The 26,463-nt window shown below is 36.5% G+C and overlaps 1 protein-coding gene across 1 annotated transcript in view; it reads left to right on the plus strand.

Annotated features, from left to right (window-relative positions):
- Positions 1 to 636: 636 nt before the first annotated feature.
- LOC144467599 (facilitated trehalose transporter Tret1) overlaps positions 637 to 26,463 on the plus strand; it is a 145,364-nt gene continuing 119,537 nt past the window's right edge. Inside the window, 2 exon segments of the mRNA XM_078176476.1 lie at positions 637 to 640; positions 775 to 924. Of these exon segments, the coding sequence (XP_078032602.1) occupies positions 637 to 640; positions 775 to 924 (154 nt within the window).

Here is a 26,463-nt window from a genome sequence, read left to right on the forward strand (position 1 = left end):
TAATTACACGAGGATCGTGTGCCGACAGTGGCAGAACAGACATTGGCTCGTACCACTCTGCCACATGAGGGTCACTGGCAAACGGAGCACTATGCGATCATACGTCAGATTATTACACCCAATTTCTCGGTCCACATATGCAATAATCATATTTCCTACGGGTCCAAAGAATTCTTGGAAACCAGCAGATCACGCCTTCCCTTCGCTATTAACCACTGATTATAATTTCTTTCACAGACACGCTGATTAACACTAACACCTCCCGAATAATATTACCAATGATACGAGACAATTTTTATTCTTTATAAAGTTGGGCATCATTCAAATTCTTTTAAATAAATATTCATCCAAAATAATTATTCGAGATAATTATTTTAAATCAAATATTTCATTGGAATAACAATTATTCTTCATTCGTCATAAATTATTCTACCTCTTTACTCAAATAAATTGGTCAAATAATATGGTGAACGGATACTTCAATCTTTTCTTAGTTCTGATTACGGTAATATCACTTTATTAGCAGTTGCCAGTATGAACATACGTTAAAAAATCGTCGGTTCTTGAAAATGAGAAGCAACAATTGCGAGTTGTTTTATTTAAAATTAAGATATGGAATCTAAAAAGTATACGACAATGTGTAAAATGTACGTGTCCTGTTTTTTGTTTTGTTCGTTATTGTTCTCTGCTCAGCATAGTACTCTACTGTTACATTGTACTCAGAAGATCGTTTTTCTTAGATCGAATTTGAACGTTCTTCATTTCTGATTTCAGGTGCAATTTTCGAGCAGGGCACGGACGAAGTTCAGTCAGCCTTCAAATATGCGATGTTGAACCACAACCAAAACAGCACTCGGAAGTTTGAGTTACAGGCTTTCGTAGACGTAATTAATACCGCGGATGCCTACAAGCTATCTCGCCTTAGTAAGTATGAACTTCGTCAATCGAACAAATTTATGTTATACGTTTCAGTGCATTTTAGCGGTCTTCGTTAACAATTAATTTATCTGATTTCATCTCAATTTACTATTAGATTACTAGATTTTCGTTTTAATCTATCAAATAAAATTTCTTTCAAAATTCAAGCAATGAATTTGTAATACTATATTTTGATATTATTATGTTCTACTGTACTATTTAATATTATTATGTTATATTATATTACTCCCGGTTATAAGTATTCGGGCACTTTGCAAATAGTGGAAAACTCGGATCGAAAAATGTTAATAATAACAATAGTTTCATTGATAGACGGCATAATTCTTTGTTACATTGGGAAAATAATGATATAACAGTCAAAAAAAGGCTGATAAAATACAAGAACTTGAAATTAAAAAGCGATGTCCTTGAATAGTTTCTATATCTACAAAGTTGACCTTTTTCAAGAACTTTCTCGCGAGATCAGAGTTCATGTGGTGTGATGATATTAGGAAGGTTTATCGATATTGTAGCAAGTACTGAATATTATTTCTTATTAAATATATATTTGTGCTGAGTATCTGCGTGGAATATTTCTCAATCTACGTGCGAAAATTTATCGATCTTGTTCGAAGAAAGTTTTGGACTATTCCTTACGTTTCTCTCACGAGAACTTTTCCGAAAAACTTTCCAAGATAGTTCTATCGTGTTCCAAAAAGATTTTTTACTATTTTTGAAGTTTCTCTCATGAGACCTTTCTCGACGAGCATTTTAAAATAGTTCTAACTTGTTACAATGTGCTGTTTGCTCATTTCTTATGATGTTGTAACTTGTTCCAAAGTGCTTTTTATCACGAAGGTGTTAATGGTTCTAAAGACAGTTCTAACTTGTTCTAGAGAATCTTTTTATTACATTCGGAAACTGTCCCAAAAGTAAACTTAAATTGCCAGAGATTGATTTTGTAAGAGTTTGATTTGGAAAGCGGTGAGTTCTGTTTAAAGTAAATCGAAGATGATCATGTAAAGAATAAATTCCGGGTGCAGTACTATTAGTGCCCGGATACTTATTTCCGGGGATGTACACTTAATGTCGAGCATTATGTGATAGTACTTCAGAAAATGTCTTCACTACTGACTACTCAATTTTCTCTGGAGAAGGTTTATCTCCAAGACTGTAGTTTCTTGGTTATGAACACATATGTGTAATGGCGCACACGTACATTTATAATGAGACATAAAGATCTCTTCAATTCTTCCACTACACCGAAAAGCATGTATACTTTCTGCAGTGCTGCATAATTGCATGTTCCACATTTAGCGAAGGATCATCTAACACAAGATTCACCAACGCTGCTCTTCCTCATTGAATGCAGTTTACTCCAGTATAATGTTATATAATCCATCCTTCTTTTTTTATTAATGATAATCTGCCATGAAGGTTAGCCATATGTCTCATAAATGATATAGCTCAAAATGAAGCTTGGAATATTCTGCGGAACACTCGAAACAATATTTATATAATAAATTTCAAATGCACATAAAATAACGGGCAAATATTAAAACGTGTAAATACCCGTTCTTTAAGGAGAAAATATTTAGAATATTAATATGATTTTCCATTTACGCTTATGTTCACGGGCAAATTCATACACGATATATTAATGACAGAAATGTTGAATGCTCGCAATATGTCAATTTAATTTTTTACCAGTGCCGAGTGCCGAGTGTGTTGATTAATTTCTTTAAATTTTCTTAATTTCACTATATAAAACAATAATATATAGTATTTCTTTAAAAATCTCCTTCTTGTTGCAAACGCGTGCAATAGAAAATTGAATGAAACAGAAATATTCGTATAAATTTGCACAGTCGTTTATTTGTTTTTACTAATAAAAGAATTGATCAATTTAAAATAAATATTAGTAACATATAGCTGATATTTTGTACAGCAGATGATCAAATTATTAGAGCTTCTGTACGAAAAATGGTTGTATCGCTGAATATAATCTTGTCATTTCTAAGCACTAATATTTCATAAAAAATAACAAGAGTTTAAAGCAACTAAATCCCCGTTCAAACATTGATAGAATTAAACAAAATTCAAGGATTGTTATTTAATTAGTTATTAAATATATTGTTAATTTAATTAGCCACTGCCGGTAAATCACAATACGTAATCAAAAACCCGTAACAAGAAACATGAATCTTCTTGATTTCTATTTCTTCAAACTCGATTAGAAATATAGATATTAATACGAACATTTACTTAACCAGACGCAGCAGAAAATGTGTCCATTCATCAGTGCGCGACCTGATACCTGTTCCTTCCTCGTGGTAGAAGTCGTAAGTTATATTCGCAGGCCGTCAGTTAATTTGTTATCGTACTTTTCGCATCTGGAATGAAATTTCAGTATGGAATAGAAATCGATTTTACTTTGTTCATGGTATCTGTCGTGTATCAGGAACAACGACTGATCAACAATGCTCAGGTTCGTACGTGCCGGAAACGCGACGACGCGGTCGCTATTGAATCTGGTACGTTCGGAATCGGTGCAGCATGTGGGCCACGAAATAAGTAACATTTCGCCCCTGCTACAGCGAAGATACTAATCTCGTTGCTTTATCGGAACACGTCTGTTCCTCGTCTTTGGAAGACGTGCACGTACGACACGCGACTCTGGGCGCTTCTTATCGTATCGACCGCAAATAGGATACACTATTGCGGATATAACATCCACGGTGTACCAGGCATCGCGTTCCAGAGTTCAATAAACACAATCAACCCTCTGGAGGAACAAAAGAAATTGCGTAGCACAAACTTGAGAGATTTCGCGATCGTTTACAAATTCTTTTACTATTGTTTCTTCTGAAAGGGGAACGGTCTTCCCATTCTACTATTTTTAACCCCTTGTTGTACTTTGACGAATCTGACTCGTCTTAGTGATCTGTAATAAAGAACTGTTAAGTACGAATGCTTTTTTAGGTTTAGTAAGGTTTTAACGTCGCATCGATATCAGGGTCATTAGCGACGGGATTCATTAATGAATTAGATTTTGATGGTGAGATTGGTGTCAAATAAATATTCCAAGGTATTTTTTGAGGTTTTTCTCCGAGGTCAGTGCCGTGTGGGGGTTAATTTTATACTTCCTTCTATAGGCTTCAAATCTTCTGCAATCATATAGGAGGTGGTAAACAGTGATTTGAGTACGCCAGGTGTTGCAGGTTGGTGGTTCTGTTTTTTTTTCAGTAAATGTTCATGTGTAATTCTGGTGTGACCGGTCCTCAGGCGAGACATTATTATCCTCTTCTTCCTGTTCAGATCATTGGTAGGAATATCTTGCATGAAGTCTTTAACCACATTGTGGATTTTTGTTCTTTCAGAGGTGATCCAGGTCTGATTCCATTGCATTCTAACGATATTCTTGAAGTGGTTAATGAGTTCCATATGGAGGATAGGGAGGTTCACTTTGTTTAGCGGGAGAGTTGTTGCTTCCTTAGAACTGGAGTCTACTTTTCCGTTCCCACTTATTCCTTGGTGGAAAGGTGCTATAGTTGTATTTTTGTTTAGCTTGATGAGATCAGTGTATAGCATTAGAATGTTTTTAATTAGTTCGCTTTTTTCTTTTTCAATGGGTTTAAGTAATGCTTGGATGACGCTCATAGAACCGGAGTAAATAACATAATTTTAGGAGTTCTTAGCCTGGATTGGTTTTAGGGCGTCGTATATTGCGTAGGCTTCAGCAGAGAATATAGATGCTTGGTTAGGAAGTCAATGTTTAAATGTCTCGTTTCCATGGCGATGGCGTAACCTACTCCATGATCTGATTTTGAGGCGTCTGTGTACAGTTTATTATGATGGAGATATTTATTGTTATTGAGTTTTAAAAATTTGATGATGTGTTCTTGACTACTTCTTGTATCCTTTGCAGATTCGACTAAATCTATATCAATTTGGGGTGTTAAGATGGTCCAAGGGGCTATTGTTTCCTGTTTGCGCTCCATGATTGGGATATTTTCTAATGCAGAAGAGGATAGGAATTCATTGATTTTAATATAACGAGGGATTGGTAGATAAGTTTTATTGAAATATAAGTTATTAAACTTGTTTTTGAAGATGTAATTAAAGGTGGGGTTATTAGGTGTAGAGGATATTTTCAAGGCATATGAGACGCATAATAATCTCCTTCTTTGGTCAAGCGACATTTCTTTAGCTGCAAATAAAATACCGCTCGTTGGGCAAATACGATATAGCTGTCTCAATTTTTATTTCAGTTTTATTTAGTTCATCTTCGGTTATGATTGAGTTCAATATTGGATCTATATTGGACTCCTCTAGTTTAGTTAATGTTTCTGTGAACGAAATTTCTTGAGAGTTGATATGGGCTGGAATTCAGGAAAGTAATTGCAATCGCTTGAGTTTAGTTTGAATTTTTCAGCAAGAGAGTTGACAATATCATTGTCATTAGTTACCACTGTGTTTTCATTTAGTTCTAAAAGTTGTATTCCATTGGTCTGAATGCCTCCGTTAATTCTTTTAATTTTTTGCCATAGGACCTTTGTTGGTGTTTTGCTTGTTATTGATGAGACAAATGTTTTCCATGATTTTCTCTTGCTCTCCTTGATCGTTCTACGAAACTTGGCTCGGAGCTTCTTAAATTCGATTAAGTTTTCGTTGGATGGATTTTTCTTCATGCGGTTGAAAGCGTGATGGCTTTCTTTGAGTGCTGAGTTACAATCGTTATTCCATTACAGTGTAGTGCGTTTTCTGGTGAATTTAGAATCATTTATCTTAGAGGCTTCTTTTGCTGCGGTGTTTAAGATTGTTTCGAATTTTCTGACTGCTTCATTGATAGAAGATGGTTCAATTTCCGTAATAGTCTCCATTTTGGCAAATGTCATGGTCTATTATAACTTTATATTTTTGCCAATCAATTTTCTTACGATTCAGTCTTGTTCTATTTGGGGGTCGGATTTTAAAATGTTATCGTCATATGTTATTTGAATAGGAAAATGGTCACTATCATGTAAGTCATCCATGACTTGCTATTTGATGTGATGGGCTAAATTTGGGCTGCATAATGATGTTAAATCTATAACACTGAATGTTCCACTTCTAGCACAAAAATGGGTAACTTCTCTGGAATTCAAAAGTGTTAAATTGGGGTTATCTTCATACTCAATCGTCCAGGTCAGCCTATGACGGTAGCGGTATCGTCGCGTACTCGGTTCGGGTGACCCTTCGGATTACCGGGTTTATAGCACGTCCCAGCTGTGGGCTTCGAAAATGCAATTAGGCAGATCTCTTAGAAATATTTAACTTTATGACACGTAATGGTTATTGAGGAAGGCGATAATGAAATTAACATGCTTCTGGTTGACAGATGTAGAAAAAGCCTTCTTCTCAAAAATAACCTTCCTCGCGTCCGTATCATAAACCCCATCGGCAGAAACTTCAGGTGTTTTCGTCTTCGGGACGGAAAACTATTTATTCGCTAGTTTTAACAAGTACAGTTGTGAATGAATGTGTTTCAACAAAGTTCTTGGTGATATTGCGGAGTTCTAAAGTGATACTGCCAAATCTTAATGCGTCGCCGCGCACTTCGACTCGGTTAGGTTGGACTCAAATTTCCAGTTAAATTTGAGTCAATCTGATTGGCCTCACCCTCGCCCTGTGCTAATCCAAAAGGCGTTTCTTTAGGACCTTAAGGGAAAGGTAAGGAGAGAGGGAGAGGGCCCACCGACGCTAGGTGTATCCATCAAATGTGGACGGAACAGACACTGTCTATTATGGTGACTGTGTTCGACCCAAAGGACCAAAATGTTGCGAATACGTTGGCGATTGTATTGATATCGCGTACAATTCGCTTTCCAAACAAAGAATTAACGTTATTGGGATAGTTGGAACTAAAACAAACTGACTGAGTGTTTGTATTTACTGTTTATTATGTGTGCCAGAACTTGAAATGTATGATGTGTTGTACATATGTGTTCTGTTCGGTGGCTGATGAATGTCTGTCTGGAAGTTTTCCGTGTCTTCAAGTGGAAAGTCACCTCGCGGAAAATTACTGTTTGAGTCAAAATAACTACCCTAACATCCTCGTCTGGCATGATGGACGAGAATTTCCGGTCGCGGCGTCGATTTCGACCAATGAAACAAAATTGCCTGTTTTGGCAGAAAATGCACGCGTTCTATTGGCGAAGCCCTTGGAGAACGAGCAGGTATTTTTCTCGACCCATCTTCACCATGGAAAAAGGGCCTCCCTCGCAAGACGCTTGGCCGATGGGTTTTTCTTTGATGCACGTGGTGTCAGAATGGTTACTTAAAACGTTTTCGAATTACACAGGTATGACAAGGTTAATTAGGGATGCTAATAAACTGAGTTGGAATGGTATGCAGCTGCAGCACACTCGAAGATGTCTAGTTTTTGAAAGTTTTCACTACCATTCGTCGGTAGTTTCATCGAAATCGATGGTCACTACACATATCATTAGATGTATTATTGTGTGAAAACATATGTATTTATATGCAAATCTACATCGATGAATTTAAAAACTGAAAAAAATAACTTGAAACGGAATTACATTTTGCATAGTATTATTATCATAGTATCATAGTATCATATTACATTTTGCATTTGGTATATCTTGATACCAATCAATTTCCATATCGGACAATTATTTCTAACGTCACCATTGAAGAAGATATTTACGTGGTAACGTTTAAATGGACTACCATATACAGTATTGTATATTGTTACATATTGTTGCGATATATTACTATATATTATTACATAGTATTACGTATGACACTACACTTTATATTTCTGCGTGATATTTATTGCTATATATTATCATTTACAAAGTGTGTAAAAATTACATTTCCTGACCATAACATCCAAAATCATTGTACAACCAGCTGCGTAGTGATTCTACATAAAAAATAAGTCAAAAAATGGTAGCTTTGTTTTCGGGATAACGGAGTTGGGAGATGCGTCAAGTTCGTGTAACGTGTGGTATGACGGGAAGTAGAATTAATATGTCATGGCCAGATGCGCCACTTCATTCCTATTCAATAGTATTATTTTTTCAATTTAATTTTTCTGAAAAACGGAACTTTCAATGAAAAACTGTTATTCATTTTTTCGACTTATTTTTCCATGTAGAATCACTTTTCGTCCTGTTGTGCCACGATTTTAGGCATGCCCTACATATTTTTCATGTATCTTGTTTACATTGTTTTTTATGTAAAGGGTTTACTTGAGACCCATGGCTCCTCTTAGATTTTTGTTCCTCTCAACGAATACTAATAAAACGTACCAATAAAAGAGATGTTGACCTTTTGATCTTAATTTTCAAAACAACACCAATATGATGACGTATAATTTTTGTACATCTTGTACATAGACTTTCAGGAGGCAATCTTTCTGAGTTTGACTTTTTAGAATATTGAAATATTGAATTTATATTAGATCTATTAATATTAGATCATCGCAACCAATGAATATTGCTATATAATAATGACAAGTTTGATTTTAATTAAACTTCATACAATTTATATTATAATATTTGCTCGAGTCTAAAGAAAAACTTTATCTAAAAATTTCTCCCAAAAACATCTTTACCATAACAAGGATTGTAATAGAAGTAATCAGAAACCAATCAGTTTTGCTAATTTGCTAGATCTAATGCTAGTAAAGCATAAACTTACAAGATCTTGCACAACATTAAACATAAAAAATGAGGATAAATTCCATGAAAATTTACAAAATTTAGTTACTTATCCTTTTACTATTCAATAAGAAACATCTACTGAGGCACGAATAAAATTTGGATTCACTTAATTTTTGTTATTAAAAATAATATCCATATTAATCTGTATAATTATTATAAGCTTCTACTTGGTGAAAATGTCCCATAAAGTTTTATCTATTTTCATTACAATTTTTTCGAATAAAAAAGATATTACGTTGAGGCATTGATATGTCGGATTTCCTTTGCACGTAAACGTTTGTCTTTCAATTGTTATTATGCTTTTGTTTTTGCCATAACCTCGTTTATAGTCGCATTGTCCATTACCAGAGTCACATTTCAACGCAGAATATTTTGTCAAAAGTGTTCCATTTTGTTATTTATTTTGAATTTCGTAAGAATGTGAGTTCAAGCGATATTCTTGTAATTTTAACCCGCAATGTAAACCAGGCGTTTGGAGAAGATACTGTTAACGATCGTAAAGTGCAGCGTCGGTTTGAAAAATTTCGATCGAGTGATTTTTCTTTACGAATTAATCGATTGGAATATCCAAAACGTATGTGCTACCGCATCTACAAGAGCAGTTGCTACCAGAATGGAAGTTAACCATACAACAATATTGCGGCACTATTCTGAAATTGGCAAGATGAAAAAATGAACAAGTGGATATCGCACGAACTAACCGAGCGAAATAAGCTGGAACAGTTGAGCGTATGCTCATCATTGCTAACCCGATTTCATCGAGAACTATTTTTCGATCGTATTATTACTTGTTATGAAAAATGGGCTCATTACGACAATAAGAAAAGGAGTGCTCGATGACTTGAAAGGAATGAGGCCTGTGCTCATACTCCGAGGTCATCGCTTCATCCACGGAAAATGTTAATAACAGTTTGGTCGAATCTACTGCAGTAATTCACTACTCATTCCTTCGACCTGAAGAGACAATGACAGCCGAAAACTACTGCCAATACATTGACGAAATGCATGAAAAATTGAAAACTATACGTCGTACAAAACGATTGCGAAATTACAAACATCCAGCTTATTCGGATCTTTCACTGACCAACTTTCACTTATTTAAAGATTTAGAACAGTTTTTTCAGGCTAAACAGTATGGAAATGAAGAAAATCTGAATAATTCCACATCAGATTTTATTTATTTTAAAGATTAGAATTTCTTTAAGACAGGCATCTATGCATTAAAGTCTCGATGGAAAAAGTGTGTTGAAGCAAATGGAGCATATTTTAATTAAATAAACAGCTTATGAAAAAGATATGCAGTATTATATTGTATATACCTAATAAACCTAATTAAACCTAATAAAATTCTTTCCCAACCTTCCGAGGATGACATCATCAAATTCAAACAATAATACAATTATTCGAGTAAGAGAATATCAATGCTCTTTCTCCCAGTATTCAAGACTTTAGTACATGATCTAGATCTTGAAAACATATATTTTTAAAATCTTTAAAAGCTGATATCCGTGGAAGTTTATCAGTAGTTAATAGATGATTCTCAAGTCTCAAGAATCATTTCCCAAAAAGAATTAATCGATAATAGAGATACATTAGTCCCTCTGTTAGCGGGGCATACCGTTGGCAAATACTTTCACGTTCATTTATAAAAAGTCAACAACTCCGATACGGAGCAACGAACTTACGAGGGCATCAATCATGGCCTTGCGTAAACAAGAAGTAGCCGCGGCAGTATTTAGATCGAAAGTCTCGACGCGAAATCGATTTCGACCACTCTCACGAAGTCGCCTAGGGATTCTATACAGCTATTGTTCACTTTGTCCAGGAACGTGTAGATTTGAAACGTGACCGAGTTGACCGGCCATCCACAGGGTCGTTTGATGCTTTCTAACCTGAGGGTGTCGGCCAATCGGGCTGCGCTGGAATTGCCTTTGAAGCTGATCGAGTCTGCTCTAAACTGTAAACGAATGGGCATCTAGGTGCCAAAGGTATTGGTGTCTTGTCATCAATGAAATCCTTCTAGAAGTTTCAGGTGACGGGGCCCGGGGGCGGGTGGGGGGGGGGGGGGTCGACGATAGTCCACTCGACAACATAACTCTCCGCAGAACAATATTTATTAATGTCGAGTCGTTACAGTCACAAAAATATAATAATTCATCAGTTTCTGCTTCGATGAGCTGCTTAGAGATGACAAGTAGATTACAAAGATAATTTTACTGTAGGAATTATTGTTAGAAGATCTCAAGTGACTCCGTGGTGACACGAAACAACACGAACATGAATAATAATAACAGCAAAAGTTTATTAATGATATTACACAGCAATTCCTTATGAATTGCAACAATAATAATAAAAATAACAATAACAATAACATCGGTAACGACGACGACGACGCTCGAGATTGCTGCGTGACGGTTTTCCTTCGAATGCCCTGATCTTTCCCTTCGTCTCTTCCAACCTTACCAGCCTTTTCCTTCATTACTTCTTTCTCTTCCCTACATTATCTTACCATCCTCTGTCTATGTCTCTGTCGCTGTCTCATTCTTACTCATTCTCCCTCTTTCTTTCTTTATTTTCCTTTAACTCACTCATGCCCTGTCTTTCGGTCACGTAGGACTTTGAGGACTAAGCGATAAACTCAGTCTCTCGACACTCACTCGCAATTATTCTGCCTCTCATGCTTGGAAAAACCCTACATTACATCATGCCCTTCAGAAAGAATCTAATTTGTAAATATAATCATTGCTTGATGATATCAATATAACAATACTTTGATGCTATTCAATATTTTATTCAATATTGGCTTTTCTGAGAATAAATTGTGGTCTTGGGATTTTGTAAACACGAAGGGTATTTCTATTTTAAAAAATGTATGTTACGGTTATAAATTTACGTGACGAGGTTATAATAGGATCACTACATTCTCTACCATTTTTCAGCGTGTTGCATGCTCTTTTATATTATGCGATTTAATTTCGTTCTGTACGATTATAAATTGTATACAGTATAATCGTACTTCGACTACTAAGTATTAAGAGCTGTAACTATTACTTGATGATATTGAAGTTAAGCAAATCTATTTAAAAAAACGTTAATGACCTTGAAATGTTAAAGAGTGCGACGCTGGATCTAATTTTGTGTATTCTAATATTTATTCCCTAAAACCTAATTACCTATTCTTTTCCTGACATTTTTCCCTATTATTGTTAAGGATTCTATAACGATTGGGTTTATGATGCGTACGTGACTTTCTGGCTCTTTTGGAGCTGCAAGAGGACTTGCTCTTGGACTTTCTCCTGGTGCTCAATAGCCATTTGACGTATCATAAACTCCGTGTACCGTGGAAATTAACGTACGTAGAAGCAACCCTGTGCAGCTTGCGAATTTGAGGAAAACCCAAGCGATCGACCTTTGGAGACAACATTCCGAAGGGCGGTACTTGGTCCTCTGCAACAAATTTCCTATTGGCTGATAGGTGTTCGCCTCGTACGAAAAGGTAGGGATAGGACTCTTCGTGGAAGGCGAATAGCCACGAAGACGACAGAGTCAAAACCAGAGTCAAAAAGGAAACACGACAGATACCAGAGAGATACCCGGCGACGCTCAGGAACGAAGAGTAGCAGGGACTCGAACAGACTCTCAAAACCTTTTTACGGCCATTTGTGACGGCCTTCAATTTATAACTTTCTACGGCCATTGTGACGGTCTCGGTATACCGTTTAAATAACTACTGTTTTAAATAAGTGTTAATTATTTGTTAAATTAAAGCAAATAAATTCAATAGCAGAGCGTGTTCATCGAACCAGCAACAAATCAACTTAGCTCTAAACCAGTGATCCTTCAAGCGGGATCACGCACGCTCTAAACAATTATCAATAATAAACAAGACAAAGAAATATAGTAACGAGGCATTAGGGCATTAACACTAGAAGTACCGACGATTGAGGTATACCTACTTCTACCGGAGGGGTTAAAATGACTTGTTTCTTAACCCTTTGCACTCGAGTGGTGACTGTGAGGCACCATAAAATTGTTCTATCACGTTGCAAAATAATCTCTATACTAACAAAGGTTACATTTAAAAAATTGTTAAGGTTATGTTACGTTATGACGAATGACAAGAATCAATTACAAATACATAAAATATACTTTTTTTTATATAATATGGAAATTCTATATGCCAGAGAAATTACTTCAGATTTCCAGTTGAAATGGCTTCGAGTGCAAAGGGTTAAATTAGCAAGACATTTAAGAAAAGACAACAATTTTTAGTTTTTATATATTTTTTATTTTTATGGACAAACATTGAATATAATCTGAATAGTAATAGTAATAGAATAGCAAAAATTTATAAAATACTTATGCATAAAATAATCGACTGAAAGTAATCTGAGGAAACTTGTTTGCAATAAATACTGCAAGTAATGACCAAGTCAAACAGTGTAAGTCATAGGAAAAACATTTTTTGGTTGTTGATATATCTTTGAGTTTGAAATATTTTATTTTACGACTAAAGATCGTGTCACAAGTAACGTGTCACAATTATTTCCACGATACAACAGAACAGTACCGAATACCTATGTTCCGTGGGAGGGGGGGACAAAATGACTCATCTCGGTTTATGTAGGTATACTGCATACAAATTTACAACAAAATGATAAAAAAAAACATAACAGTTTTACAGAATTAATTATTTGTATATCTTAGAAAAAGTCGTGCAATATTTTCTGAAACAAAATGCAACTGAAATGAGTTATAATTTTAAAAAATGTCAAACAAGTCATTTTGACCCCCCTTGGTAGTTCTAGTGTTAAGGTTCGTTTTATGTAGCCTATTCAAAATAATGCAAAAGCAACAAGTTCAAATATATTCTTTTTATTACATTTCACACGATGAAACATGTTGTAAATCAATGAATACCTGCAGTTTCAACAGGAATATCTCAACTCGTTCACACCAAACATGAATCACCCAATGATACTCTTGAATTTCTCAATCGATTTGCACTCTCTTTTCATTTCTTTATCCCTTTTGGAACACAGGCTGCCACTTTACCTTTCATTTTTTCTCAACCCCCTTTATATTATTCCAGTTCTTTCTTCGTTTCTCCCCAATTTCTGATCATTGACCGACTGACGTCACGAAATATTTGAGGCACAATGGGTCATATCGGAACAATACAGCGACTCCGTAATAGAATTCGTGGACAGGTCGCCTCTCGTGGTGGCTTGGCCCCGGAATCGCGAATATTTGGGCCAAGTCCAAGAGGCAGAGGCCGACTCTCCACAGCACGTTACGGTACTTAGGAAAGCCCCGCTAATTGTATTAATGCTAGTCGGTTTGCCCGGATCAAAACCCCGTTGGTATAATCCTACAGTAAGCCATGTTGCTGGCCCGCCATATCTATTGTCGAGATGCGGCTCGTTTAAATGTTTCCACTCGCTGGTTCTCCGAGACGACCGACTTCCTTGGCGTCCGCGAACGCTGAAATGTAAAGCCACGCAAAATCCTTGGACGACTCCGCTGCTCGCAAAAACAATCGCGGTCAGTCGGATTGCACTCGCGTCAACGCGAAATGGGTACACCGTTGCTGAAATATTATATAGGGAGGCCTGTTCAGCGAATGAACACTTAGCCTTTCCAATCTGAGTTTCTCCTATTGACATTTTAATTACTATTGTTGGGGCGTCACGGCGTCGATCAGTAATAGCGACGAAGTATGACGCTATAGGTGTGGACTGTATAAAATGTTGACTTGGAATTTCACTCACTTTTATTATTTAGCCTACTATAATACACTTTGCTCTCAGGTTTAGAATTCTACTCTATTCGATTCTGTATTCTATTTGATTCTATGGTCTACTTGATTCTGCAGTCTAATTGATTCTAATATTTTGATGTCGTACGAGCTTTTACGAAAGCTCGGTCGCAGGAGGAATTTGGTGGAAGTGGAAAAATGTCTAAAGTGGGGATCGGAAGAAACTCTGTGGTAGGGGGTGGTTTCGCAACGTTTGACAGGGATTTCCTCCAGGTCTGAATGAACCGTAAAAATGGTTGCGCTGTCCGCGGACCCCTTTGGAAATCCCCGAGTTTTATGATACCAGCGTTCGCTATTGAGAACGAGAACGAGAGATTGTAAACCGATTACCATGCGTCGCGCGAAATATTGAAATTACTTGATGGTTCGGTTCCTCAAAAATAGCCTTTTACCATTACTAGCATCATAAACTATAAATTGTCTTCATTGTTTGAAGATCGTCCTTGGGGCCCTATGCCCAGGACTCAACAACTATTCCCCTAGAAATTGATAGTATTCAGTTAGTGATAGCTAACTACCGATTTTATAAACTATACCATTGCTTTGAAAACTTGTGTCTCATCAGTTTCTTTTAGTGGACAGCGTGTCCTGGTAACGGCAAGGATAAATATACAGGGTATCTTGTAATCATCATAAATTTTTGCAGAAATTTTAATGTTACTTTGGTTTTTTCTAATGGATCTGTATATTTTTTATGTAAGAAAATTGTTTCTTTCAAAGCCAATTCATTAACCTAAATACTTTGGATACTTCAAGTTCATTTATCGAAAATTTATCTTGTTTAGTGTGAGTTTATACGATGTTTACATAGTTCAAACGATATAATACTGAAGGAAGATGGAATTTTGGGGCGTGTAACCCGTTTGCATCATAAGCACATACATGTGTACACACATTTTGCCTGACTACATATACGGACCTACATATGCCTGACTACATATACATATACGGACAGTCAATGAAAAGTAGCGATCGGAAACAGTTTTAGGGTAAAATAACATAAAAAAATAGAAAAAGTGAACAGTTCTGTTTCCGACAGCAGTGAACCAAAGTTGGACAGTAAATACCAAAAATAAAGACACCACACAGAAAGAACATTTACACCATGTCCATCATTACTACGAAGATTTAACGCACAGCAATTTCCAACCCTTATTGAAACGACTTCATCGAAGAAAGTTCGCAAACGTTGTGTAGTTTGTTTATCTAGTTTGTTGCTCATTATTTATATGAGCAACATTAAATGATTCTGAAGGATTTTCAAAGACCAAATATTACAGACCAATGAATAGACCTCCAAATGCACAATTCATTTACAAAAATAAAATATTGTGTTCCATTTAAAACTCGTACATTCAACTAGTTTTTGATCATACATGATAAATGAACATTCCAGACGAAACTTACCACCCAATGATTCTTCTCATATTTTCGAATTTTTTAACCTATTTCTGTGTAATTTTTCAATTAATATAATAATCCTCCTTTTCCGCAAACACTGTAAATGGATCATGCTGCATTCACGGCTATATTTCCAAGTTTTGATTCATAAATATTAAAACTCAAATTTTCAAGTATTTAATAACCATATGTACTATTTACAAAACAACAAAATGACGAAACAATTGATAACCGTAGAACAACTATACCGACTGAAAATATCAAGCTTTCAAATAAAAGCGTCATATTATAATTGATAATATCAAAACGATAATCAATTTGTAAATTATAGTTACTAACAAAAAAACCCGCACGAACCTTTTTCGGTTATTACTACAGTTTGTCAATTTTATAAACCATTTTATTTGGATTCTGTGCAATTTAGAAACGGTTTGAAGTACCATAATCAAGCCGTTTATTGTGATAGTAGCCTAAATCCATTTATTTTAAAATCCAGATGTTTACAAATTTTGCGTTTCAATAAATTTCAAAATATTAGTATCTGGTAACATGGTAGTTTAATGTTATTGTTTTTCTAAAGATTATTACGTTTTAGAGGTTTCGTCGAGATGAAACTATATACAACGTAGAAATGTAAATATTACAATAGCTAATTCGATGTTTTTGAAAAATATGCTTAGGCTATTTTCAAAATAAACAGCTCAATCAATATATGACGATTATGTTCGGCATGTGACTAACCTGTGAACGCTTCGGATTAGTGCGACGCCGGATAAAAAAGTGTCGTAACGAAGCTAATTACGGAAAGCTTCATAAATCAAGCTGATATGTGATTTTTGATTTTGTTTTCTATACGTTCTGTTTTGTTATATTTTTATAGTATTTTGTTATATTTTATAGTATATACGAAAAATTTTAAAATGAGAATAAATATCTTTTTACAGGTTCAATTATATTTTCCGTTATTTTGATATAAGAAAAAATGGATACAACCAGTCTTTTTGGAAATATTAGAATTTAAAATTCGAGTTTGTATAAGCTATAATGAGCACTATAACCCCTAGAACATTCCCTTAGTGTACGTGATATTTTAAATTCATGCACACAAGATTCAGTATATTAGTAATCAAATTTGGCAACGTAAAAACTGTTTCAAAATTATGATAGAAAGCAATGTAAGAAGTTAAAGAGACGAAGATAAAGTTTAGGAGGCAATGTTAATCTATATAAGGGTAATATTAAATTTACAATTGAAGCATAATTTGTCCGATATCTTTGGTTTGAAAATATAGACTAAATATATTGTAACTAATTTACTTGCGATTAAAATAGATTTAATGAGGGTTTGTATGCGAACCAACGTTCGAATATTTAAATACACTCTAGTATTTAACTTCTTCATGTTCCTTGTTAAGATAGTACGTGTATTGTGCTTTAACAAAATATTAGCACAACGTTACCGTCCTTGTTCGCCATGTAATGCAGCTAACGAAGCATCTTGAAGTAGCTAACACAAGCATATCTGATCGAACTTATTTACTTGACTCTTCAATGTGCCTTCATGGTAGCAGTAAATTATTTTTAAAAATAACCGTAAAACTTACAAATTCTAAAATGATGGATACATTACATGACAAGATGGGTAATTCATTTCATTATTGCCATCTTATGTTACGTAAATTATGTGGGTGAAATTAAGAAAATACGGAAGTATTGTTTACAGTTAACGAAACTAAATTGACGTAATTTAAAATCCATTATAGTATTCACAGGTAGCTGGCAATCGGATCGTAGAAATTGTAACTAAGTTGTTTTATGTTTCATCAAATCTTTGTTACAGTTTTGTAAATACACGTAGTAATAAGATTTGATTACTGATTTCTTAATTTCAAATAGTTGCATGTTTCAAAAAGTTATACGCAAGCTTTTATTATTGATTCGATCATTAAAGACACTTGCTTTTTTCGATAAGAAAACTAATGAAAAGGCACAAAAATTATACTTCTTTCTGATGAAACTAATTTAGAATGCAATCATTGAAGAGTTAACACATTGAGTGTATAATTATTATTTAAAGTCAGTACGCGATTCCACAATCTGAGAAGGTTACTATGAATGGTTCGGTATTTTATCAATTTTACTGCTACATACATAACTTGCATTTAAAAAGTGACGGATATACGTACGTATGTACAATGAAAGACGAACATCCACGTTTACATGCGACGCCACTCGGCTCGTCACGTACCGCGCAGCATATAAAATAAAAGGAACAAACACCATTTGGAATTTCGCGATACTCTCCTTTCGTTTCGACGTTGTAACGGACAGCAGATAAAATTCGCAGGCAAATGTAACACGATGTTCTTTACAACGCTGAAACATGTGTAAGAAAAATTATTGATTTCATGCACTCTATTGACGCACGAACGACATTCCTCGTATTTTTTAGTGCGACATCTTGAAGTATTTATTGCACAATGAATTTCGCAAGAGGAAATGGATTTTATTTATAGAATACGTAGAAGATAGCGCAAAATCGAATTTTACCATCATTGAATCCTGTTCGACGAGTCGCGTAATAAACTAAACTAATCCCAAGTAATAAAAAGACAAACTCGTTTGAGCATATTTTTAGTACGTTATGTGTTTACATATTATTTTATTCCTTATATGAAGAAGCAAACGATGAACGCAATTTTACAATGACCCTACAAGTACGGTTAACGTGGAATTCGCGTTCTAAATATTTTGTAAAAGAAAAACTGAAACTAAAAAATTTTTAATTTAATTTTACGATTTTTAAAAATATATTTTATATTTTATTCCGTAGCAAAAATGTCATATTCCCGTGATTTAAATCATCGTATTTATCGACGAGTGAGATGAAATTGGTGTCGATTCATCATTTTGCAAAATATGGTAGAAAAATCATTGAAAACAACAAAGATTTTTTCTCTCTTAACGAGATATACATAACATGAATTTTGCTATCCCCGTCACATTCTGTTACCAATATTTAATTGTGCATCCCGTTATGTAACATTTTCCGGGTATAAATGAAATCGGTGTGTAAAGAGCTCGGTTTTTCAGTTCCGCTTGTTCCGTAAATTTCGTTCAATGATTTACTAACGAATCCCCCTCTTTGAAATTGATTTTCAGCGAATTAAAGCTTCCCTCGGTCTCTCGAAATTCGTTCTATCCATTTCCGGTTTCGCGGGCGTGTTATAAAGCCAATTTCGCTGTGCGCCGGAAAAAAATTGCGGTAGATAGAAGCCAGCGGCTGGACATAAGTCCTCATTTCCGTTGTCCGCGTCTCGTCGAGTGAAACGTAACACGATAATGCGCTCGCCGTTATGGTGAGATTCCTGCCGTCAATTTCGCGCGTCCCGTGGATCCCTGTAACGAATAGTACCGATTTTCCTCCGCCGACGATCCGCGCCGTGCCGCTAGTCGTGCTACATCGAAAGGTCACTATAAAAAGCACTAATGACACTCAGACGTGCGTGCGAAGAGGCTGACGATTATTTTGCGGAATTACTTTGTTCCACAAATACGAAACGGTGCTCTATGCTCTTAAACGATGTCAATTCAGGTTTTATGGAACGATTTCTGCATACTAATTGTATAATTAAAGTAGCTTTCAATGTTTCACTGTAATTTAAAAATCAACAAATTCATTGCTAATTTCGAGACCAGAGGAAACGTTTGTTTCACATATTTTCCGCGATTACAATATTTAAAAACTGTTCAAAATAAATAGCTTCTTGAATAAATAGTTTAACCGTTTCTCAAAGATTCTACTGTTGAGAGAACAACAAATTGTTGAATGTATTGTTAAAAAATCTATTAGTAATAAAACAACGCATAGGACCTGTACATTTGCATTAAATATCATGATCAGTATTCTACGGATCTCTATGCTAGTTCACATTTTTGTAATCTATTCCGCAAAAAATTTACTTCAAAATTGGCTTCATGTTTTCTCTAAGGTTTATACTTGGAATACAGAGTCATCCAATGAAATATTTCTGGGACAGAAAATTCACAAAAATTATTGGAATTTTTGTATCGGGTTTCTATCGGGTAAAGTTCGATGCAGCTATCATAGAAAATAATTTTCATAAACGTACGTGACCCATTATTTATCTACGATAGAAATTCGCATGAAAGAACTGCGAGGAATACCTCTGAAGCAACGTTCGATCCATTGAAGTTATAAAAACGCTAGAAACGACCAAATATTGTACATTGTCACGAGTAACTCAGCGGGGCAGAGTCCGAAAGACACTGATTTCGAGTTAAACCGCGGCGCGGTCGAAAGATTAAACTGCCATCGACTTCCCGCAGCGTCAAGTGCAAAAAGCGTTATTCCACGAGCCACTGCATCGAGAGGAGTCCCGCGAAGAATATCAGACGGAGCCGGTAGAAAACAAAAAGTCCGAAACGAGTGAGAATCCCATGAAACGGCTCGGGTTCGACGATAGACGAGGACCAAGGGAACTTTCCCACCGAAAAATCACATCGTGAAACTGAACGTAGCGAGAAATCACTGGGAAAAAGAGATGAAGAAAGCCTGCGGAACGTAGTGTGCTCGTCTTAGCGGAACGTAATAGCCGTCTATCAACTTTCGGTGCATATCGTATAATATCCTGCAGGATCCTTTGGTTGGGAGGTAACCCCCGCGGCCAAGAAGTAGGAAGAGGATGAGGATGAGGATGAGGATGAGGAGGAGGTCGGGGAGGAGGTGGAGATAGAGGATGAAGGTCGGGCGCTGGGGTTGCCAACCAGCGAGCCAACCAGCCAGGGGCGGCATAAATCTGCCGAGGGCTCCCGAGGGTATTTCCCGCTTTTTTTCCTCTATACACTTCCACCGTTCCTCCACCGTTCTTCTTCTTCTTCTTCTTCCTCTAGTTCTATGCCCGTTCTCTTTTCATTCCCGACGGCCGTTCCCGTTCGTCCCGGCACTCCGCGCTTTTACACTCTCCTCGTCTGGACCGTTCACCAGCTCGGCTCGGCATGCTGCACCAGACGCGAGAGACGAATCCCAGGGTTCAATTCCCGCGCGGTTTATCCCGGAACAGACATTGGTCTGCCGTCACCGCAACCGAGACGCCGGGACGAGGACAAAAACCGACCACGCTATACCCCTATTCGCGCGTTATCTTCGTCGGAATTCGCAAGACCGTGGAATTGCACTTTTTGATTCCGCCTCGACGTTCTTTGCACTTTCGGCTACGACCGACAGAGTTCGAAGGTCAACCTAGTTTCAAGTCGGTCTACCCAATTTGTTCACTCTTTGTACAGGGTGTCCCAAAAGTTAATCGCATTCGAGGAATGAGGGGATCGTGAGGTCGTTTGAAGCAATGTTTTTCTCACCGCAAATACAATTCGCGTCCCTGTTTATGAGTTATTTGCGATAAACAACACTGATCAATGAGAGGCGAGCTCGCTGGCGAGAGGCGGCCGAGCCAACGGACGGGCAAAGTTCAATTCTGTTCATTAACTCGACCACGTCGAGCCAGCTGATCTTGCCTCTCATTAGTCACTGTTTTTCGTTAATAACTCGTAAACAAAGCCGCGGATTGCATTTGCCCTAAGGAGAAAGTTAATCCAAATAACTTCAGGATCCCCTCATTTCTCAATTGCAAGTGACTTTCAGGACTACTTGTATATCCATGTAAAAATACTATTCCTTTTTCATTGTTATTATTTCTTTTACACTGTAAAGAAATTGCGTGAAATGTATAAATAAAAACACAACATTTTTTACTTATTAATTCCCATCAAATCCCACGGAAGTATAATGATTTCTTTTCACTTCAACATACTATAGCGAAATCACAATTTGTGTAAAATTTGCTTGGGGTTACTGGTAGTTATGGCAGAAAAATCTTTCAAGTGCAAAAAGTTAACGTACAAGCACTTTCCTCGTGACTTTTGGAACACTCTGTTGTCTTCAGTTTTTCGTAATGGGAAATTTACCATTAATTGGGAAACATTATGGCAAATTAGTTGGTACGGTTTCAACACCTAGGAAAGACCGCGAAATTGCAGGCATAACAAAGTGTTCCAGATAATTAGAAAGGTTGAAACACACTAAACTATTGGATATCTCACATTGTATTATATTATAATTACTCGTGTAATAACTTTTGCTTATTCAATTTTAAATATGTTTAAGTATAATCAGTACTATCTACTGGCAATTTTCTAACAGTCATTTCAAAATTAGAGATCAACGATTGCAAATTCCTTTAAAAATGATTTCCTACGTGACACTACTTTTATTCATCAACTTTATTAAATGACTTGGATTAATATAATGTATTAAGTACCTTCGAAATGATACGCGAATGTATACATCCGATCGCACGCGTCTGACGCTGATAGAAAGTATTAGATTGGAAACTATGAAATTATGAAACGATTGGGCAAGTCATATACGTCCTTTTGAAAAAAATCTTCATTTTTAATTAACTTCTCTTGTAATATCAATTTAGTTATTGAACATTTTTTTCTCTTAAAAATAATTCATAATTTTGGTTCAGGATTTGAAATTTTTGGAAGCAATATCGAGCAGTTTTTCCATTAGTAGAAAAAAAGTAGATGTAAATCACGTTTTGTTTTTTTCCTAGTATCGGAGAAAAATTAAGTAAAAATAGGATACAAACATGAACAAAATTTTACGAAATGAGTAAGAAGAATTCCTTTAAAATTTATAAATAAAAATATCGAGCGCACGTTACAATAAACCTCTCGCATTCGTAGCTGTACACAAACTAAGCAAAAACGCCCGCATTATAGTTTCCAACCTAATACTATCTGCGTGGGTAAAGGTTGCGTCTAATCGCAAACGATGCACGCGTACACGGCCAGCCGTTTACGTTTGATGCTTACAAGAAATCCTACTATTAGAATCAAGCAATGCGAACTATAAATCTTTCTCTGGGAAAACAACGATGCAGCAACTTCAGCGTTCATTTCAGCGAATGAACGCGGCAAATCCACTTTTGATACGGCGCAAATCCCAGTCACGTAGAACACGAATTCCATGTTCATTCACCTGGTCCCTTTGCCCCCGGGTTCAGATCGCATTTCAGCCGTTCAAATTCCATATGAAAAACTCATGATAAATTTTTGTCACGAGCTGACAGCCGGTACCGCGACCCAAAGGTCCGAGACCTCGTTACCTCCGGTACAGTATTAAATTCCTTTCGGGCCGTGGAGACAGTTTCCATTAGCGGGCGCGGCGCGAAGGAGGCCATCGTTTGACATTCGTTCTGATCGAGTTGAAAGGGTTCGCGTGTCACCGCAGCAGAAACGTTATTTGTTCGGTTCGTGGGCCGCTTCTGGTTCTCCGGAATCGTGTTATTTCCGATTGTCGTTTCTCACGAAAAGAAGCGTCGCGACGCGACACGCCGCGCCGCGTCGGATAAAGGCCTCGGCGAAAACTGTGTTGTGCCATCCGCGGAACAAGCATGCATACATTATCGCTCGAGTTTCAGGAGCGGGCCGACGCGGCCGTCCAATTCCAGGCGAAATTGACTCGCGCGCCGTTTCGCGCTCCAAAAAATTAAACTTCGCGTATTAGCCGGCCGTCGGTGACGAAACTTCTGACAAGCGGATAACGCGCACACTGAAACTGTTGTTTCGAAGCGAATTTGATAGTTTGTCTCCCGTGATGGGATGTGTTAAAGGAATTACGTGCTGCTACATGGTTGGCCGATATAGTCGCGACCGTGTTGCAGCAATCTGTATTGAGACTTCGTTTTGGCAAGTGGTAATTTGCGATGGTCGCTATTGAAACGTTAGTTCTTTTACAGTTACTGTCAGAGGTTTCTACAATTCGATAGGATTGCGGAGCCGGATACTGTGGCATCATCAATTGGTGTGCCTTTAGTTTATTTTCGAGCATAATAACCTTTGTATTTACTGTAAGATATCTTACATTTTTTTATTCGAAAATAAACAAAATAAAGGAATCAAAGATTTTAATATACCTATTCGAAAGTTGATTTATTTGAGAAAAGAATGTAGAAATAACAATGCTTCTTACGTTCGTATATTTAGAAATAAACATAAACCAAGTGTATGAAATTGCGAGAATTATAATACAATAAACAACAATTTATATTAACATACCCACACTAACTCTACAGAAACTTTTCTATACGCTAAACATTTAACGTTTTAAACATTTTTATTTCAGCCTTGCAGCCATTTTAACCGACTAGTGCACTAAAATCATATAAAATTAAGTCTTGTATCCCTCACGACAGCTGTACTATTAACAGTTTTTTTTAAAACAGGTTTGATAATTTTTTTATTATTACTTACAACAGCAACAGGCTCAGAGAAAAGCCTTCCAATAATTTTGTTATATGAAGTATTGTGCAAACTGTTTTGTTACGTGACGTAACAATTGTTAGTGGCGACTCGGGAAGTGCGAAGGGTTAACAGCTCTACGAAACGAAATTTCATTGAGGAACGAAACAACTTTCCGAATCATCCTACATAGTCTTATACAATCCCCGTTCTAGGCGTGCGTAGTTTTATTGTGTAAAATTTTCATACGTAAATGCGTAATGTGTTCACATAAGGGAGAATCCACTGTATCAAGCAAGCATCCACTGCAAGCACACTCCATTCTCTCAGTTCCTCACGAAACTTCAAACTCGTTAAACTCATTATAATATACTAGCTGTCTGTCCCGGCGATTTCATTACCCAGCTCGGCAAATAAAATCGACACTGAGTAACGAGCACCAGGAATATCTTTCGCGAAGATTACGGAAGATTTGCCGTGGCATTAGCCAACGTATTCGCGGTCTTGGATCGTTCGCTGCTCTGATTGCACGTCAGATCAACGTCGACGGGGCTAAGAGAAGTCGCGGAAACGACGAAGACTACGAAGACGACGACTACGAAGACGAAGACGACGACGACGACGACGACGACGACGACGACGACGACGACGACGACGACTGTCGGCTCATCGGTCCTTCAGTTTAAAACTTTCGAATTACATGGCGGAACACAGACGCCATTTAAAAGTTCGCTCCGCTTGCAATATTTACTTTCAACGTGACTGTCGTTTCTCTTCCCGTGGAATCTCACCTGCACCCCCTGCCAGCCACCCCAATCTCCCTCGAGGATTACTTCCCCGATCGTTTGTATATCCGGCTCGATCGCGTGTCTTTGAGATTGCTCGCAGTCTGACGGACCACCGTCACCGATTAATTCTCCATTCGAGAGTATTCGATAAATTTGGAATGCGTTTGTCGATCAAGCTCGTCTGCCTCGAACACTCTCGACCAAAAATATATCCTGACAACATTTCTATCTAACACTTTCTGTATGTCAGGAAGTTTTCTTATGATCGTCTCAAAATTGAAGATCAATGATTGAGTAATTCGGAAAACTATTTCTCAAAAGCGATAGCAATTTTAGCTTCTCGTGTTATTATTTACACGAAAATTATATCGAGTTTTATCCGTACAATTTATTTAGTGAAAATCCTGTTAATAGTCTTTCGGTGTAATATGATTCAAGAAAACTATGAATGAGTAAGCATGGAACAATGGATCTATAGAATTGATAAGAAAGTTGTACTATTTTTATACTATATTCTTATACTATACGTTATGCTATTCATTACTATACATTATAATAATTCAAACTTCAGCTGACAGCATGGAATCTCATGTCAATGAATATCGGACTTTAATTATATTGTTACCTTCGCTATAGTTATATTCACCACGTGTTTTTGCAAATGTCACTTCTTAGTGATGAATTGTGTGTATCTGGTTTTCCATGTATTTATGTGATTTGTTTGATATATAATATGAATATAATGTAAGTACCATGTGATCTAAATGATATTCCTAAACAAAATACAAATACAATAAAAAGTCGTAAAATTAATATAAAACCTAGGCAGTTCTCGAAATGTATTTTTTTATTAGTGCCAGTACTAAAAGAGTTTGTTTTTGTAGAATTAAACCATAAATCAGAACTGTATCTCGTAACTAAGAATGAATATAGCAGTCTAATTCATACTCAAAATAATAAAGACCTTCTAAATAATATATAATTTGCCAAAAACAATGCTTTCTACGAAAAAAGTCGATTACAACTAGTTGCTAATTTTGGTGATTTTTCGGAAAATATGTACGGTCGAAAAGTAACATTTAGGAAACTATGAACAAAGCAAGCAAAATGTGAAGATATGAACAATGTGATACCGTTTTGTCCGTGAGTGTACTTCAGCTGCGGTGGCTCGTTACTTTTAACCGATCGCATTCTGGAACTGATCCTCCACGTGGGATAGAGTCAAAAGCTTAGCTGGCGGTCACGTTTTTCTAGAAATTTATCAGTGGTCTCTTGGGATGCAGTAAATTCTAGGAAATACTTAGGAGAGTATAGTTCGGGCTGATCAGTTTGTCTGCTAGAGAGTACGAGAGAAGCGCGCGTTGTTGCTTCTCTTTCTAACCTCATCTGCGATATCTACTCTTATCGTTGAGACTAATATCGGAAGCTGGCTATTCTACTCGATTCTCTCTTTTACAAAGTACTCCTCTCTTGCAAGTAT

The sequence above is a fragment of the Augochlora pura genome, chromosome 3 (genome assembly GCF_028453695.1).
Source record: "Augochlora pura isolate Apur16 chromosome 3, APUR_v2.2.1, whole genome shotgun sequence".
Taxonomy (NCBI): domain Eukaryota; kingdom Metazoa; phylum Arthropoda; class Insecta; order Hymenoptera; family Halictidae; genus Augochlora; species Augochlora pura.